Source organism: Ambystoma mexicanum, chromosome 1p, assembly GCF_040938575.1.
Source record: "Ambystoma mexicanum isolate Mex_15411 chromosome 1p, UKY_AmexF1_1, whole genome shotgun sequence".
In the NCBI taxonomy this organism is placed as follows: domain Eukaryota; kingdom Metazoa; phylum Chordata; class Amphibia; order Caudata; family Ambystomatidae; genus Ambystoma; species Ambystoma mexicanum.
This window is the reverse complement of record NC_090921.1, coordinates 1,112,663,811-1,112,677,715: the sequence shown is the minus strand read 5'-3', so window position 1 is coordinate 1,112,677,715 and position 13,905 is coordinate 1,112,663,811. Positions and strand designations below refer to the sequence as shown.

General features: G+C 43.5%; 1 protein-coding gene across 2 annotated transcripts in view; it reads left to right on the top strand.

The window, feature by feature from the left end:
• LOC138448990 (zinc finger protein 436-like) overlaps nucleotides 1–13,905 on the top strand; it is a 555,369-nt gene that overhangs the window by 198,311 nt on the left and 343,153 nt on the right. For both annotated transcript variants that reach the window (XM_069604735.1, XM_069604736.1), the window contains exons 4-5: nucleotides 6,912–7,025; nucleotides 7,210–7,320. In XM_069604735.1, coding sequence (XP_069460836.1) covers nucleotides 6,912–7,025; nucleotides 7,210–7,320 — 225 coding nt within the window. The remainder of the gene's footprint in view (nucleotides 1–6,911; nucleotides 7,026–7,209; nucleotides 7,321–13,905) is intronic.

Genomic DNA, 13,905 nt, shown 5'->3' with positions numbered 1-13,905 from the left:
CTTCAACTTGTATTGGGGTAGGTTTTACAGTTAAACGAGGACTTAGATCGCATGCCTTCAATAAAGCTACATAAAAGACTGGGTGTGTTTTCCATTAAGACGGTAGGGGCAGGCACATTGCTACTGGATTAATAACACGCTTTATGGAATAAGGCCATATATATTTGGGTAACAACTTATGAGACACGGAAGCTTTAAATGTTTTGTGGATAACCATATACAGTCTCCTTTTGTGTATTCTGGTGCTTCAGCTCTCCTTTTATCTGCCCACCGTTTGTGTGCATCTCGGGCTGCAATAAGATTCGCTGAGACACTGGCTTGGATGCAGTGAATGTGTTGAGCAATTTGGTCGAGCTGGTGGAACCAATGGAGGAAGTGGATTGGGTAACATACGTGGGTGATGTACATATGAAGCAAAAGACAGGGATACTTTAAAAGAAGATTTGAAGGCATTGTTGTATGAGAACTCTATGGTACTGAGCAGAGACAACTAGTCTTCTTGGTACTGTAGGCAAAAGCACTGAAGATATTGTTCAAGGGTCTGCTTCAGACGTTCGGTTTGAGAATGTTAAAACCAGGGTGTCTGGCCAGCTTAATATCACGGCACCACCAACCAGTTAGTTGTTGGAAGTCCTGAGTAGGAAAATTGATGTATGTCAAGATGGAGGTCTGTGATGTTCCTCGATCCCCGATGGGAAAGGGTCAGTAGAGACCATGGTTTTCCAGGAACAGTGCTGTTCAATCATGCCTTGGGATTTAGCGCACAAACATATTATGTGTTTTGAACCCAGGATTTTCTCCGGTTCTTGAATATCCTCTTTGTTGGTTCCTCTATGTTGGTTCCAAACTGACATGACAGGGCCCTGCCTTCCCATTCCAGATCCCAGGTCTATGAGTAGCCACAAAATGATATGCTGAAAAAAACAAATGCCAATGTGTTTGTCTCACATTAGTACACTTAACCATACTCCGGCCTCAGAGATTCTTATGGTCCGTATAAACTTGGACCAGAGTATTAGATCGTAAAAGATGGTGTCTCCATTGACGAAGATCCTCTTTGATCGCCAGTAACTCCTTGTCTGTAACGGTATAATGATTTTCCGCGACCGTGAGTTTCCAGGAAAACAAAGCTACTGGAAGAAGACATTTAGTCTGTCGACATCATTGGGATAGTACTGCCCCTCTAGCCGTATCGGAGGCGTTGGCCTCTACTATGAACAGTTTTTCTGGGTCAGGATGTTGCAAGACAGGGACTGTAGTAAATGCTTCCTTTTAATGTTTCAAAAGCCATCTGCGCTTCAGGTCCCCATCGAAAAGGGTGTGTTTTACGGGTAAGCCCGGTAAGTGGTGTCACTATTTCATGGGTGTTACATATAAACCTCCTATAGGAATTTGCAAATCCTAAGGAGGATTACAGTGTTTTCAGGGAGGTGGGGAGCTTCCATGACAAGACTGCATTTACCTTGCATTAGTCCATAATGACACCTTCTGGCATCAAAATAAATCCTAAGAACTTCACCTAACTAGTATGAAAGGTACATTTTCCTAACCTTGTGTACAAATGGTGTTCCCTCAAATGCTGTAGTACTTCTGACATGTTCAACATGTTGTGACAATGATGGTGAGGAAATCAAAATGTCGTCAAGCTAAATGCATGATGTCATGAAAGATGTAGTTGATGAAATGTTGGAAAGTAGCTAGTGCATTTCATAGACCATAAGGCATTACTGAATATTCAAAAACCACATAGCGAGTACGGAAACCCGTCTTCCACTCATCCCCCAATCAGACACGGACCAAATGATAGGTTCCCTGTAAATCCAACTTGGTATATGCAACTGCCCCTGTAACTTGTCTAATAAAACATAATTTAGGGGTAGAGGATACCTATTCTTAATTGTGTTGGAATTCATGGCTCAGTAGTCTATACAAGTTCTCAATTCTCCTCCCTTCTTAGGAATAAAAAAGAATGAAGATGCTGCTGGAGAGTTAGAATGCCTAATAAAACTAGCCTTAAGTGCATCTCTCAGATAATCAGGTAAATGACGATCTTTGGTTTGGGTGAGTGAATATATACGTTCATATGGAATTTGTGCCCCCAGATTCAGGTCTATAGCGAAGTTGTACTCTCTGTGAGGAGGTAAGTTCTCCATCTCCTTCTTATGAAATACATCAGTAAAATCACAGTAACAATCCGGAAGAACAGTGACCAAAGCACCAATGTCATGTATAGAGGAAACAAGTGCTTGACTGGGACTATTAGGCACATGACCTTCCTTAAGGCAATGCTCTTCGCAAAGTGACAAACAAAAAGTGATTGTCTTTTCTTCCCAGCCGACATCTGGATTATGAAGAAACAACTATGGCAACCCCAAGATAACTGGAAAATGCTAGGCTGCAATTATAGGAAAAGCAATCTGTTTGGTATGATCCGTTATACAGGTTAGGAGGATACATAAACAGCTCTTACAGGTTCTGGTTTCTCCTTTATTAGCATTGGGACTTTATGTGGATGAGCCAAAACCTCTATCTATGTATATCCCCAAAGCACCACTGTCGAGAAACGCATCTTCATATATGGGTTACTCTTCTTTGATCTTTAAACACATGGGAATGCAAAAATGGGTCATTATCATCTGTTTTTGTTTGGAGTCGCACGCATTACCGAGGCTCGTTCCACACACCCACTCTATAAGCGAGCCTTGTCATTGCCCTCGCAACAGGATGGTTTTCCAGGATAATATTTTAAAAAATTTCCTGATTTTCCACAATATGGGCAAAGCAATGCCTTTCTACGATGTACCTTTTCTTCAATGAATAATGGGCGCCTGACTCCTCCAATTTGCACTGGCTCAGAGGCATCTACTGTAGGCATTGGGGTCTTACTAGAGTTGTCTGAAAAGGATGTAGCTCTGGTGGGAAAATATTTTCACTCGTTCTTTCTTTCCGAAAAGATGTACCTCAATTTCTAATACTAGATCCAAAAAACTTGTATAATCTCTTGGTAGTGTAGGAATTACAGCTAAGGCGTCTTTTGAGTTCATCTCTGAGGGCCATATAAAGCAAGGCACTTTTTCCCCCTCTGGCAAGGAGGTCTCTGCGGCTAATTCATTAAATTGGGCCACATAACTCAATAAATCCTTTCTACCTTGAGTTAGTTCTAGCAGTTAAAAATCTGTGGCCTGTTCTCTATGACGAGTATCAAAAACTCTAGCTATAGCCGATGCGAGAGCATCAAAATCATATAATAACATGCTGTTCCCTTCCAACAATGGATTTGCCCTAGCCGCTGCAGATCACCCTAAATAAGAGGACATTTTGCCTTAGAAGTGGCTTTGGGGAACAAGGTTGGCCTACACAAGAGCTGTAGCTTGCCTTTATTCATAAAAATCCTATATAATTTTGGGTCACCAAGGAACCGTTCGGGAGAACATATCAATTCTAAAACAAACAAAGACCACAGTCTGTGCGTGTTTGAGACATGTCGAACCAATCTAATTGGATAATTCTGATTTTTAAAAAACAGGTTTTTGTCCCTAAAATATCTCAAAGTAGATAAGGACTTTAAAGGGACCCAAATTACGAAAACTGTTAAGGCTTTCACTAAACATTTCACAATGTGCACCTATATAATAGTTCACAAAACCATTAATGGTAAAAGAAAAATAACACCTAAATAGTCGAATGGTGTGATAAATTAACTGGAAAGGAATAACAAAACCAGTGTTACCAAATGTGCAAAATGGTTAGAACAGTGTATTTACATAGGATGAGCAAAGTGATTCTAGAAATTCCCATCAACACTGAAAAATGTCACAGGTACTTGCAGATTATGGAAAAGTTCCAGTAACAAGAGTCGGACAGTGTAGAGGACCCGCGGGTAGCCATGGCATTTACAAGCAGACCTGTCTCCTTGTGTCTTTTACCCAAGATGTGTGTCACCAGAGTCGCTGTACGTTTTTTGTTCTTTGAGCAGCTCCGGTGTTCCCCACTCAGGATCTTGATCTTCCTCATTGTCATGCCAATGTGCAAGAGTCCACAGGGACATTTAATCAAGTACACAACCTTGCTGGTGATACAATTTTTCATTGATTTGTTTCCACAATAAAGGTAACCCCCCCAAATCCAATTCAGTGCTTACCTTAGTTTGTGTACCTGCAATGCCATTACCACGTAGGTAATGACAACGATCATATGGCTTTACTTGAACAACCATGCAGGAGCAGAGAGAGTAATCCCATAGGTTGTGTAAACACATTCTCCAACATATCAAATAGGACTAAAAGAATCATTCTGAAACACTTGAGAAAAGTCCATCATGACCACTATTTGCCTTCAAACGCAGTAAAAAATATCAAAGACTTGTTAGTGCACAATGATATTATGAAACCATCTGTTACCAAACCAGCCACGATCCGAATTATGAAGGTTTACGTCGACCCCATGGTCATTACACATCTGGTCTGTGGTTCTGCCAGCACTTTTCCTTCCCAAGCAGCCACCTACATTGTGAAGGCCAGACACGACTCTCCAAGGTACGCACTGTCTCACATTGCAGAGGGACCTATTGTGCCTCTGCTTTCTTGCAACCACAAAGTGACCAACTCCCATTCTCGGTCAGGTTGATAGCAATGAATCACACCTTGCAAGCAGAGAGAAGCTGGGAATAGTGGCCATTACACACCAGGGGTAGCTCTGCTGCATGTTTTTTAAGGTGGGGGAGCATCCAACTTCAGGCAGTTCTTTGGCTACCAGAGGCTAAGCAATTCAATTTCAAAACTTTATTTTTAGTATGTAGATCCTGTAATAATGCAGGACAACGCTTTATAGTTACCACATCTCCAAAGCATTCCCATGCCTTGGCAGTAAGATTCAAAATGCCAGCTGGACCTCCTATCACTGTATGCTAACCGGATAACACCACCTCACCAAATTGATACAACCCAATTAAGGAACCGCACAACCCACATCCCAGAGGCGCAGGCTACTCCTGTGAAGCCCACCGAAAGTGGGCGGGGCAGCAACCCTTTATAAGTCAACCTAGCCAGAGTTTGTCAATCCATTGGAGATCTGGCAACAAAAAGGCTAGAGTGCCAGAGAGATCCCAAGCAGTGAGGCTTGGTTAAACAAGTATCCAAGACAAGATTGCTAGTGCCCGGAATTTCTTAAAGGAGGAAGGCAGATTCTGGAAGACCCCCTAATGAGGATACTCAGTAGAAGGAAGGTGGTCCTGGGCAAGCTAGACAGAGGATTGCATTAGACCATGGGAGACCTGCACCAAAGATGGTCTCCAAGAAGAAGGATGTGGAACAGGAAAGTGCTGCATGGAGGAAGCCCTGGTGAATGGTGAGTTGGAAGAAGTCTGGGAAAGTACAGAACGCTTGGGCTTATTAAAGCAAGAGTAATTAGAGATGAAGGTCACCAGCTTGGAGAATGAGTCAAGGGAGACTATCTGGGAGGCAAAAGAAGACCTTTCATAAAATGAAGTTCTGAAGTGTATAGAGAAAATAGAAGAGATTGTTTGGGACCAGAGCACAAAAGGGTACCAACTTGGAGAGAGAAACAAGTGATACCTTCCGGTAAGTGAAGGAAAGAGATAGTAGAAAGAAGACAGAAGACGTTATTAAGAAACAGAGAGAGTCAGATGCCACCTTGGGGAGAGGGGTGTTCACTGGGAAAGGAAGGTCCCAGAGAGAGGAGACAAGGTGGAAGTGGCCAGCAAGGAGCAGGGCCACACTACTCCAACAAAGCGCACCAGGTCCAGCTAGACCTCCCAACAAGCATACCCATTACAATCACATGGGCAAGAAACTCAAGTTCCACCTGTTTGCGTGAACTACTTTGTGGGGTTTCCCGCCTGCCCCAAACCACACCTTTCCCTATACTAGTACCCCTAACACAAGCCCCTCCCATTTTAACTCCTTACCCCCACCCTATATATAATTTGATTAGTTTTTTCAAAGCTATTTAATTCAAAGTAATTCCTGTCGGAAAAACAATGGGACACACTCATAAACAGCCTAGGACAAGGAGACAGAGGTCTGGCAGACCATCCAATCTTCCTGAGAGCCTTGGGACTGTGGCAGAAAACTACCCGTGGGCCCAGGCCAAAGTTGAAAGACCAAATCACCCTCCTCACAGGTTTGGCAGAAGGAGAAGACATCCTCCTTGAGCACCTGACACTTTTGAAATGTTTTCCAAGACTTTATATTTGGCCACCTCATCAGCATGATACTTTTACTATTAAATTTGGCAAACATCCTGACACTTTTTCTTATGCCGTTGTAAATAAACCCGTGAAACATATAATTTGTCCGTCTCTCAGTTCTGCTAACACAAGTGACGAGCTGGCGAGACCCGGTGACTTTGCAACACTGCAAAGTGTTATCTGTCATAGACACAGTTATGTTATGATAGGTTATTTATGACGCGCTTAATACCGGGTTTTCTAAGCGCGGACCAGTAACACATTATTTAATGAGAAAAAAACATGTTGCCATTTTACCCTTCTTAGTTTTTTATTTTTGTATAATATATGTTAATCTTATATTTTTTTTATTTTTTATCTGCTAGCCTTCTCATCGTGGTCCACAGGCACTACATACGTTGGCCATTTGACATATTCTACCCCTTTCTTACACATCTACTTCTAAAGTTCCATATTGTTAACAATAAGATTTATTTGCAAGGTGTTTCATGTAACTCTTAAAACATACAACTATGTATGTAATATCTTAATTAGTGGTAACAGGATCCTTTTACCCATATGTATACATGCATCTTTTATTGCACAGGTAGTGGTGAGGGCCCCCGCACTGAACCCCAAAGTCCTGAAAACCCCTCCTCCCCCAAATGTAAATCACAGTGAATGGTAAATTATAAATCATTAATATCCTTTTCTTTTTCTCCAGGTTACACCATTATGAATTCAGATTTGACACTCAGGAAAAAGAGGAAGGCAGCCCACCATGTGGATGATCCACATGACACAAACCACTGGGAAAGTCAATATGGCCAGAGCACAGGTCAGTGAGGCTCTTTCTAATCGAATGCCCTGGTAAAACTTACATCTATCACTTATTATCCACATCATACAACTGTTTGACTATTTTTCCCTATGCAACGAGTTGTGATTACCATGTAATATGGATTTTGTTTAGTTTAAAATACAATAACATTCAATAATGCAACATATTTTTTATTTGACAGTATTTCCATTTCGTAATTTTGACGCTGATTTGAAGAAGAAAGACGAGTTTGACTTGGATCTGACGGCTAGTGTTGCAGAAGTAAAAGTATGCAGATCCAGGCAAAGTTCAGGTAAACTTTAGCTAGTGACAAGTTAAAATGTGATGCCCTTTTCTTTTGTTTCATACTGGTCTTGTGCAATTGTTCTAAACACATGTTTTTCTGCCCCTCGCTTGAACTTCTCCCTTCTCACCCTTGCTTTTGCATTTTCCTGATCTGAATGTTCCAAGCCTGTGAGAATCAGCTCTCCCCTCTTTCTCTATTGTAATGGTATGAAGTGACCCTTAAGCAGGAAATTGCAAGATGAGAGGACAGATTTAATACAGGATTGGAAAAGTGATAGGGTTCGAGAGTAATGTCCAACTCTTCAGCACAACAAGTCTATCTTCAACCATAACATTTTCTCAGCAACTTAACCAGATGCATTGCAGATTGAGCAGAGTCTGCAGGAGCCCAAAGTCAGGGATACATTTTTGGGCATGTTGATAAAAGAGCAAGTTATCAAGTCTGGGAGTTTTGAGGTTGAAAGACCGAGGTCCGAGTTGTTGAGCTCAGTTGTCGGCATAGTCTAATTGAAGTATTTATTAGTGCAATTATTAAACCTTTTTTCAGACAACTGGAGGAGGCTCTCCCATGGTTTACTCCAAGGATAGGGAGCATAGGAAAGCCCATGGCAAATGCAACTAAATATGTTGCTTAAGTAGGAATTCAGCCAGCGGACAACTGTGTGGAGGTACCTAAGCCACAGACTGTAGCCAGTGGAGGAAGTTTTTGCAATAAATGATGTCAGAAGCCACAGACCAGTGCACAAGAACTGGATGTGTGCAACTGTTTTAATCCAAGATTTTGATTTTGTACACTTTTAGACTCTGGCTTCCTCAGTGCTGTGCTTAGTGCATAAGTAACTGAATTGTGAGGGGTTGAGGATATAGTGATGCTCTAAGTAAGATACTTGTTGCATGTTAACCAAATAATCCCTGACTTTTTTTTAGAATGGGCAGTGCATCTCCTAACTAGAAGTTAGCACAGATTTGCGGTCCAGGCAGAAAGGATCTCTCAAGAAAAGATGTGATTTTAGAGAGGGGTCACTAACAATGGCAATGTAGGGTTGCTAGCAGCAGTCGGCGCATGTTCCTGGGGTTTGGATTTGGCAATAGCATTGGTGGTGTGCAAGATATCTGACTGATGGATTAGAGCTGTAGGAAATGTGGAGAGTCCAAGTTTGATAAGGTGGTGTGGTGGGGCAGGCAGGGTGACTTTGTGATCTTTGCACTTTTCACTCTTTGAGGTTAGGGAGTCTTTAAAGTATGAACTATATTTGATAGAAGGAGCAAAGACTGCCTAAACATGCAAGAAATTCGACGTCATATACCACTTTAAAGTGTTCTATGTGTTTGTTGGCAGTCCTTTGAAAAGGTCAACCATGTGGTCTTTCTTTGCAAAGTGGATTACTTGAGAGTAATGGGATTGTGGAGTTTTAAAGTGATTTTGCTATGAAATGTCCTTGGATTCCTTCCATGTCTTTTTTTTTGGTGAAGGTTTTTGATGAAGAGTAGATCGTGTCTGAGCCATAGTCTGGCTGCTTTTGAATGCAAACTGGTGCTGTGAAATTCCGTATTTTGGATATTGAAATAATGGAAAATCTGTGCCATGTGTGAGAAACCTGAGGGTATTCTCCTAAGTAGACCTTGGGAGTCCCTTATTCAGGTGGCCAGGGAAGGACTGATGCTCTCAGATCCCAACCCTGGGGGTGGACGAGCGAGGGAGGGTCACCTGGGTAGGGGAGCCCAGGGTTGTGCTTGGGAAAATAACCAAGGGGAGACGCAGTATTATACCGGGCGAGAAGGTGAGGAGGGTGAAGTTCATGAAGCTTTTGTAGGCTGCTCCAGATCTACCCCCCTCCCAATGAATCCCCCTTACCCAAAGCCAACAAACCATCCATCTATAGTAAACCCTTTAAGAACCCAAACTCCAGTACCATGAGAAACTACACCTCCCAGAATCCCTGTCTTTCTGTCACATACCCAAATACTCACTCATTCTTCTTCACGTCCCTTTGATTATTCTTTCCCGAACACCCAATCTACTCGGATAAAACACTACTGTTCCCACAATCCCCCTTGTTTATTTCATGATATTAATCCCAGTCATTCCCGTTTGCTTTACAAACCCTACCAATCTCACCCTTCTGACTATACCAACACCCCTAGGATGAAGAATATAATTTCTCATAACAAACCCTTTCTTTTTAACATGAAAACCTTTGCACAACACGAAAGACAACAGACTAACACCAGAGTTTTTTACCTCACATATCCCGACACAAGGGTCAGGCAGAGTCAGGCAATTAACCTGAATCACACACACCTGATGGCCCTTTCTCTTCCCCACAAAGATAAAAGGAGGAGCCCAAGAGCACAAGATGAGCAAAGCAGACCACACGACGTGAGAGCTATCTCAGCACAGCAGTTCAAAAGGAGGCGAAAGACAGTGCATACCAAAGGGGTGACGAGGAGAGAAGCAACCTTGCCCTTTCAGACCAAGGCCTGTGAAACCTCTGCAGTTGGAAACCTAAGACTGAGAACAATAGCCAACGTGTATTACAACAGATGTCAATGGTATGCAAGACCCTCCTCTGCTAATTACCAAACTGGAGACTCCAAAGAGAAGAAAGCCAAGCAGTGACTCCAAAGAGAAGAAAGCCAAGCAGTGAGTCGAGGGGAGAGTCGATAAGAAACTGAGTTGTGTTGAACGAAAAATAGCCCGCGGCTAAATTGAACTAAAAGGATAATATTCATGTAAAAGTGGGAAAGCCAGCAACACAGGAGTCTGGCACCACGTGGGTGTTCATGCAGGAAACTCTGGGCGATTACCCAATGGTAGAAACTAACGTATTCAGAAGCACTTGGGAAGAGGTGAATGAAGGTCAAAGTGGTCATGCAGGGGTCTTGTAATCCTCTGTACTGTCGAAGGTCTTTGACAGACAGATGATTGCAAATCTAAGGGAAATGAGTCCCGCTTGGTGAAAGGGGTGAAGTCTAAAAGTCCCACAGTGAACTGTTTGGTAAAAGATGGCAAGAGTGAACCAGGCAGAGGGATGCTAACGAAAAGGGGCAAAGACTGAGGTCCCTATGAACGGTGTGTTTGACAGTAGTGAATCCGGCAGATGGTTGTCCACAGTGAACTGTCTGTAAATGTTGGCGAGAGTGAACCCGGCGTAGTGAAGCCGACAAAAAGGGGCAAAGCCAGAATAACTGTTTAAAAAAGACATTAAGATTTGTGAATGCAAGAAGTATTGGAAGACCAGGGGAAGTGAATTGTCCCCCTTGTCATTTGGGTCTGAGCCTGGCCAGGGGAGATCCAGGGTTGAGAGGGTGAGAAGTTATCACCCAAAGTTCATTGAAAAGGGAGCTGTTTAGTTGAATTATTGAATACGATTTTGTGAAGGGTCTACGCCAGGAAGAGGGAGACCCAGGGGTGAAGCCATCACCCAAAGTATATGTGGAACTGAACTTTGTGTTTGCTTTTTGGATACATCAGGCCTCAAAGGCAAGAGACTTTTTATTGAAAAGAGACTTAACCACTGAAGAACCTGATAGCTAATACGGAACTGTCGGCTCGTGCTGTGAAAGCTCGAGCGTGTGCTACACTCAGGAGATGAACCTTGTCCCATGCACAAAACGTGTGGCAATCACATCCTGAACTATTATTTGTGAACACTTCTTTCGTTACTGAAACCCTATCGCACACTCTTTCTGTAATTAGTTGTATTGAATTGGCAATCGTTTTATTTTTAGTATATGCCCTTTTATTTTGACACAATGCCACAAGGACTGCCTTATTTTTCATTTGATGGTCGAAGCTTGCTCCCATCTTAGATTTAGGTTCAGATTAGGCGTTTTGCCACCCTGCATTTCCAGTTCAATAAACACCCTTGTACTGTGATCACTTGTGTCTCTCTTTACTGTTGCCACCATGAGTTCCTTACTGTAACGCTCACCTGTCAATCTGCGGGAACGCCAGAAGAACTCCCTGGAACTACAGTGAATCACTATCCCTGTAGAAAGGATGACAAGAAAACAACCCTCCTTAGTAATGTTCCTTCCCTATTCTGAAATAACTCTCCAGTACTGAAAAAAGAATAATAACCAACAACAGGAAAAGCTCACCTAAGGTTCTTTTTTAGTGAGCCCTCCATCCTGCATTCATACAGGGGCGCATGTCCTGAAGAAACGGTGTAGTCTGGATGCAATAAGAATTCTTATATAAGAAGGCGACTAAGTGGTAAGGAGAAACTAATTCCTATTAAGTCCTAACCAATATGAGTGTTAGCTGTGAAAGGAAGTACATAAACTATGATGGTTCCTAAAAAATAGAAAAAGCTGTGTAAGCCTCAATACATTCAAATTGGAGAGCAATAACGGAATTTCAGATGACACTCTGTTCCGTCTAAGTGTTGTAGCGCTGTTCAAAAGGGAACTAACTAAACAACTACCAGCTGAGTGTAATGCGGAATGAGATGAATACCCTTTTCTGCACTACAGCGAGTCACAAGAAGCAAGTGAATGTTGAAGCTAGCTACGCAGCTTGGCAATATTTACGGGCAGTGTGACGACAACCTGGCACAGCTAATGAGTTTCAAACATTGGAGCGCGGAACAATGAGTATAAGCATAAACACAATATGCGAAAAGCACAGTAACTAATCCGTTGCTAAAAACACTTGCAACGAAATAACAACAAACACTGGTAACCCACGTAAAACCTTGAAAACAGGTTGCGTGTGTGTATGGAGTACTCCTCACGAAACTCTGACAGGAAAACTCCGGACAAGAACTAAGGACACGGCAACTAGGGGACAATAAATAATAAGGGAAACTACTGGCTGTGAGCAGAAGAGGAGACTATAGGACAGGACGAATAAATTCTGACTGAAAATTGGGAAGGCAGGGAAACTCTGACTGGAACTCTACAGAGACCGCGGTGAGTGTCCGAACTGCAAGGCAGTCAGCAACGCGAAGCGCGAGTCTCCTCAGGAAATGAGTACTTGTAACAGAGGTCACAAAAGACTAGACCTACAGATTAGTTCCTGGTTGACACCACTAGGCGGCCATTTTGGAATACCAATTTCCCCATGCCTTACTATATGGATATGAATGGAACAATACCTTCTCTCAAATGACAGAGCAATAATAAACTACGGAAACATGGGCTTAATCAAGGAACTCATTGGGAAATCATGACACTTACACATGTCACAGGGCCCAAGGTGAGGATGCTGGAAGCAGGGTATGCAGACCCATTCTGTCTGGCAGCAATGGGCCACATGCAAAGTAAGCAGTGGTGAGAACAGGGCAACTAGATCACCAACAAACAAGGACAAAGTCTGACCTCTGCAGCACCATGAAAACAGACAGATTGAAAGACACCAGGAGATGCCATGCAGAGGTAACGACTGGGCCTCACTAGTAAAATTACTTCAGAAAGGAATGAGAGGAACAGAGTAGCCTGTGATGGCTGGCAGACTGCCCAACAAAAGGAAGTAACTGCTTGGTACCACAAGGTGGCCTGTACACTGAGATGCAGCAGGAAGGGCAGCAGAGGTGGTAGAACAGTTAGTGAATGGTACAACAGGATTTACGAAGTCCGCAGAGGCTCCAGGGAGCATACGAAGGAGGGTAGCTCTGTTGCAAGAGTTCAGGTTTTATGCAGCCATCGGTGAGGAATCCTGGGTATTCATCCCCTGTCCGCAAGGGGAGCCACCCCTTTTGGGCCTAGGGAGATGATCACGCTGAGCTTAACCCCATATGGGACAGGGCAAGCAGGATCCCACTTGGAGGTGACGTCCCTTAGCAGGGATATGCGTTACCCTCCCATGTCTCAGGATGCTAGTGCATTTATTGGATATGTGGGGATTGCATGAGAAAACTGTGTGAATATTCATAGAGAAGTAGCTGGTGTGGTTTCTGATCCTTTACTGTTTCCCACTATTACATGAAGTGTCAGACCAATGGAATGTTCAATTCCCTTGCTGAGAGAAACATAAAGGTCCAGTGAGACTGAGACTAGAGGGTGGAAGAGCAGGAGAGTGAGCCTAAAGCCTGCGGACTAATGCATAGGAGGGTGCACCCCACCCCCCCCAAGGCAGTGCCAGGAAGCAGTTGTACGCAGATGGCCCTACGCAGATGGCATGGATCACGGAGGAGCGAGAAAGCCCACTGCGTACTGCCTCCTGGGAGAAGGCCGGGAGCTGGAGAAGCTCGGTCCTGCCAAAGAGAAAAGTGACACGACCGCATGGAAAATGGTTGACTGGCGATGCTGGAACCAGCTGCAAAGTCCTGTCACGAACCAAAGGGAAATATGGACTCCTGCAAACCGACGCAGAAGGCCGAGGAGAAACTGGAACCGCACTACCACAGCTAAGGAACGCCTTTGCAGCAAATCAGGTATACAGTGTGTCCAGGGAATCGGAAGGAGGGCAGACTTGCCCAGCTATATGGGCTGATGAGCCTGATAGCCCGAAACAGGGCGAGAATCCATATGTCCCACGCAGGGGTGAGAAGCCAACTAGCCCAAGAGGGGCTGAGAAATGAAAAAAGCCCAAGAGGAGCTAAAAAAAACAACTAGCCTAAGAGTGGCTGAAAGGCCAGATACCCCA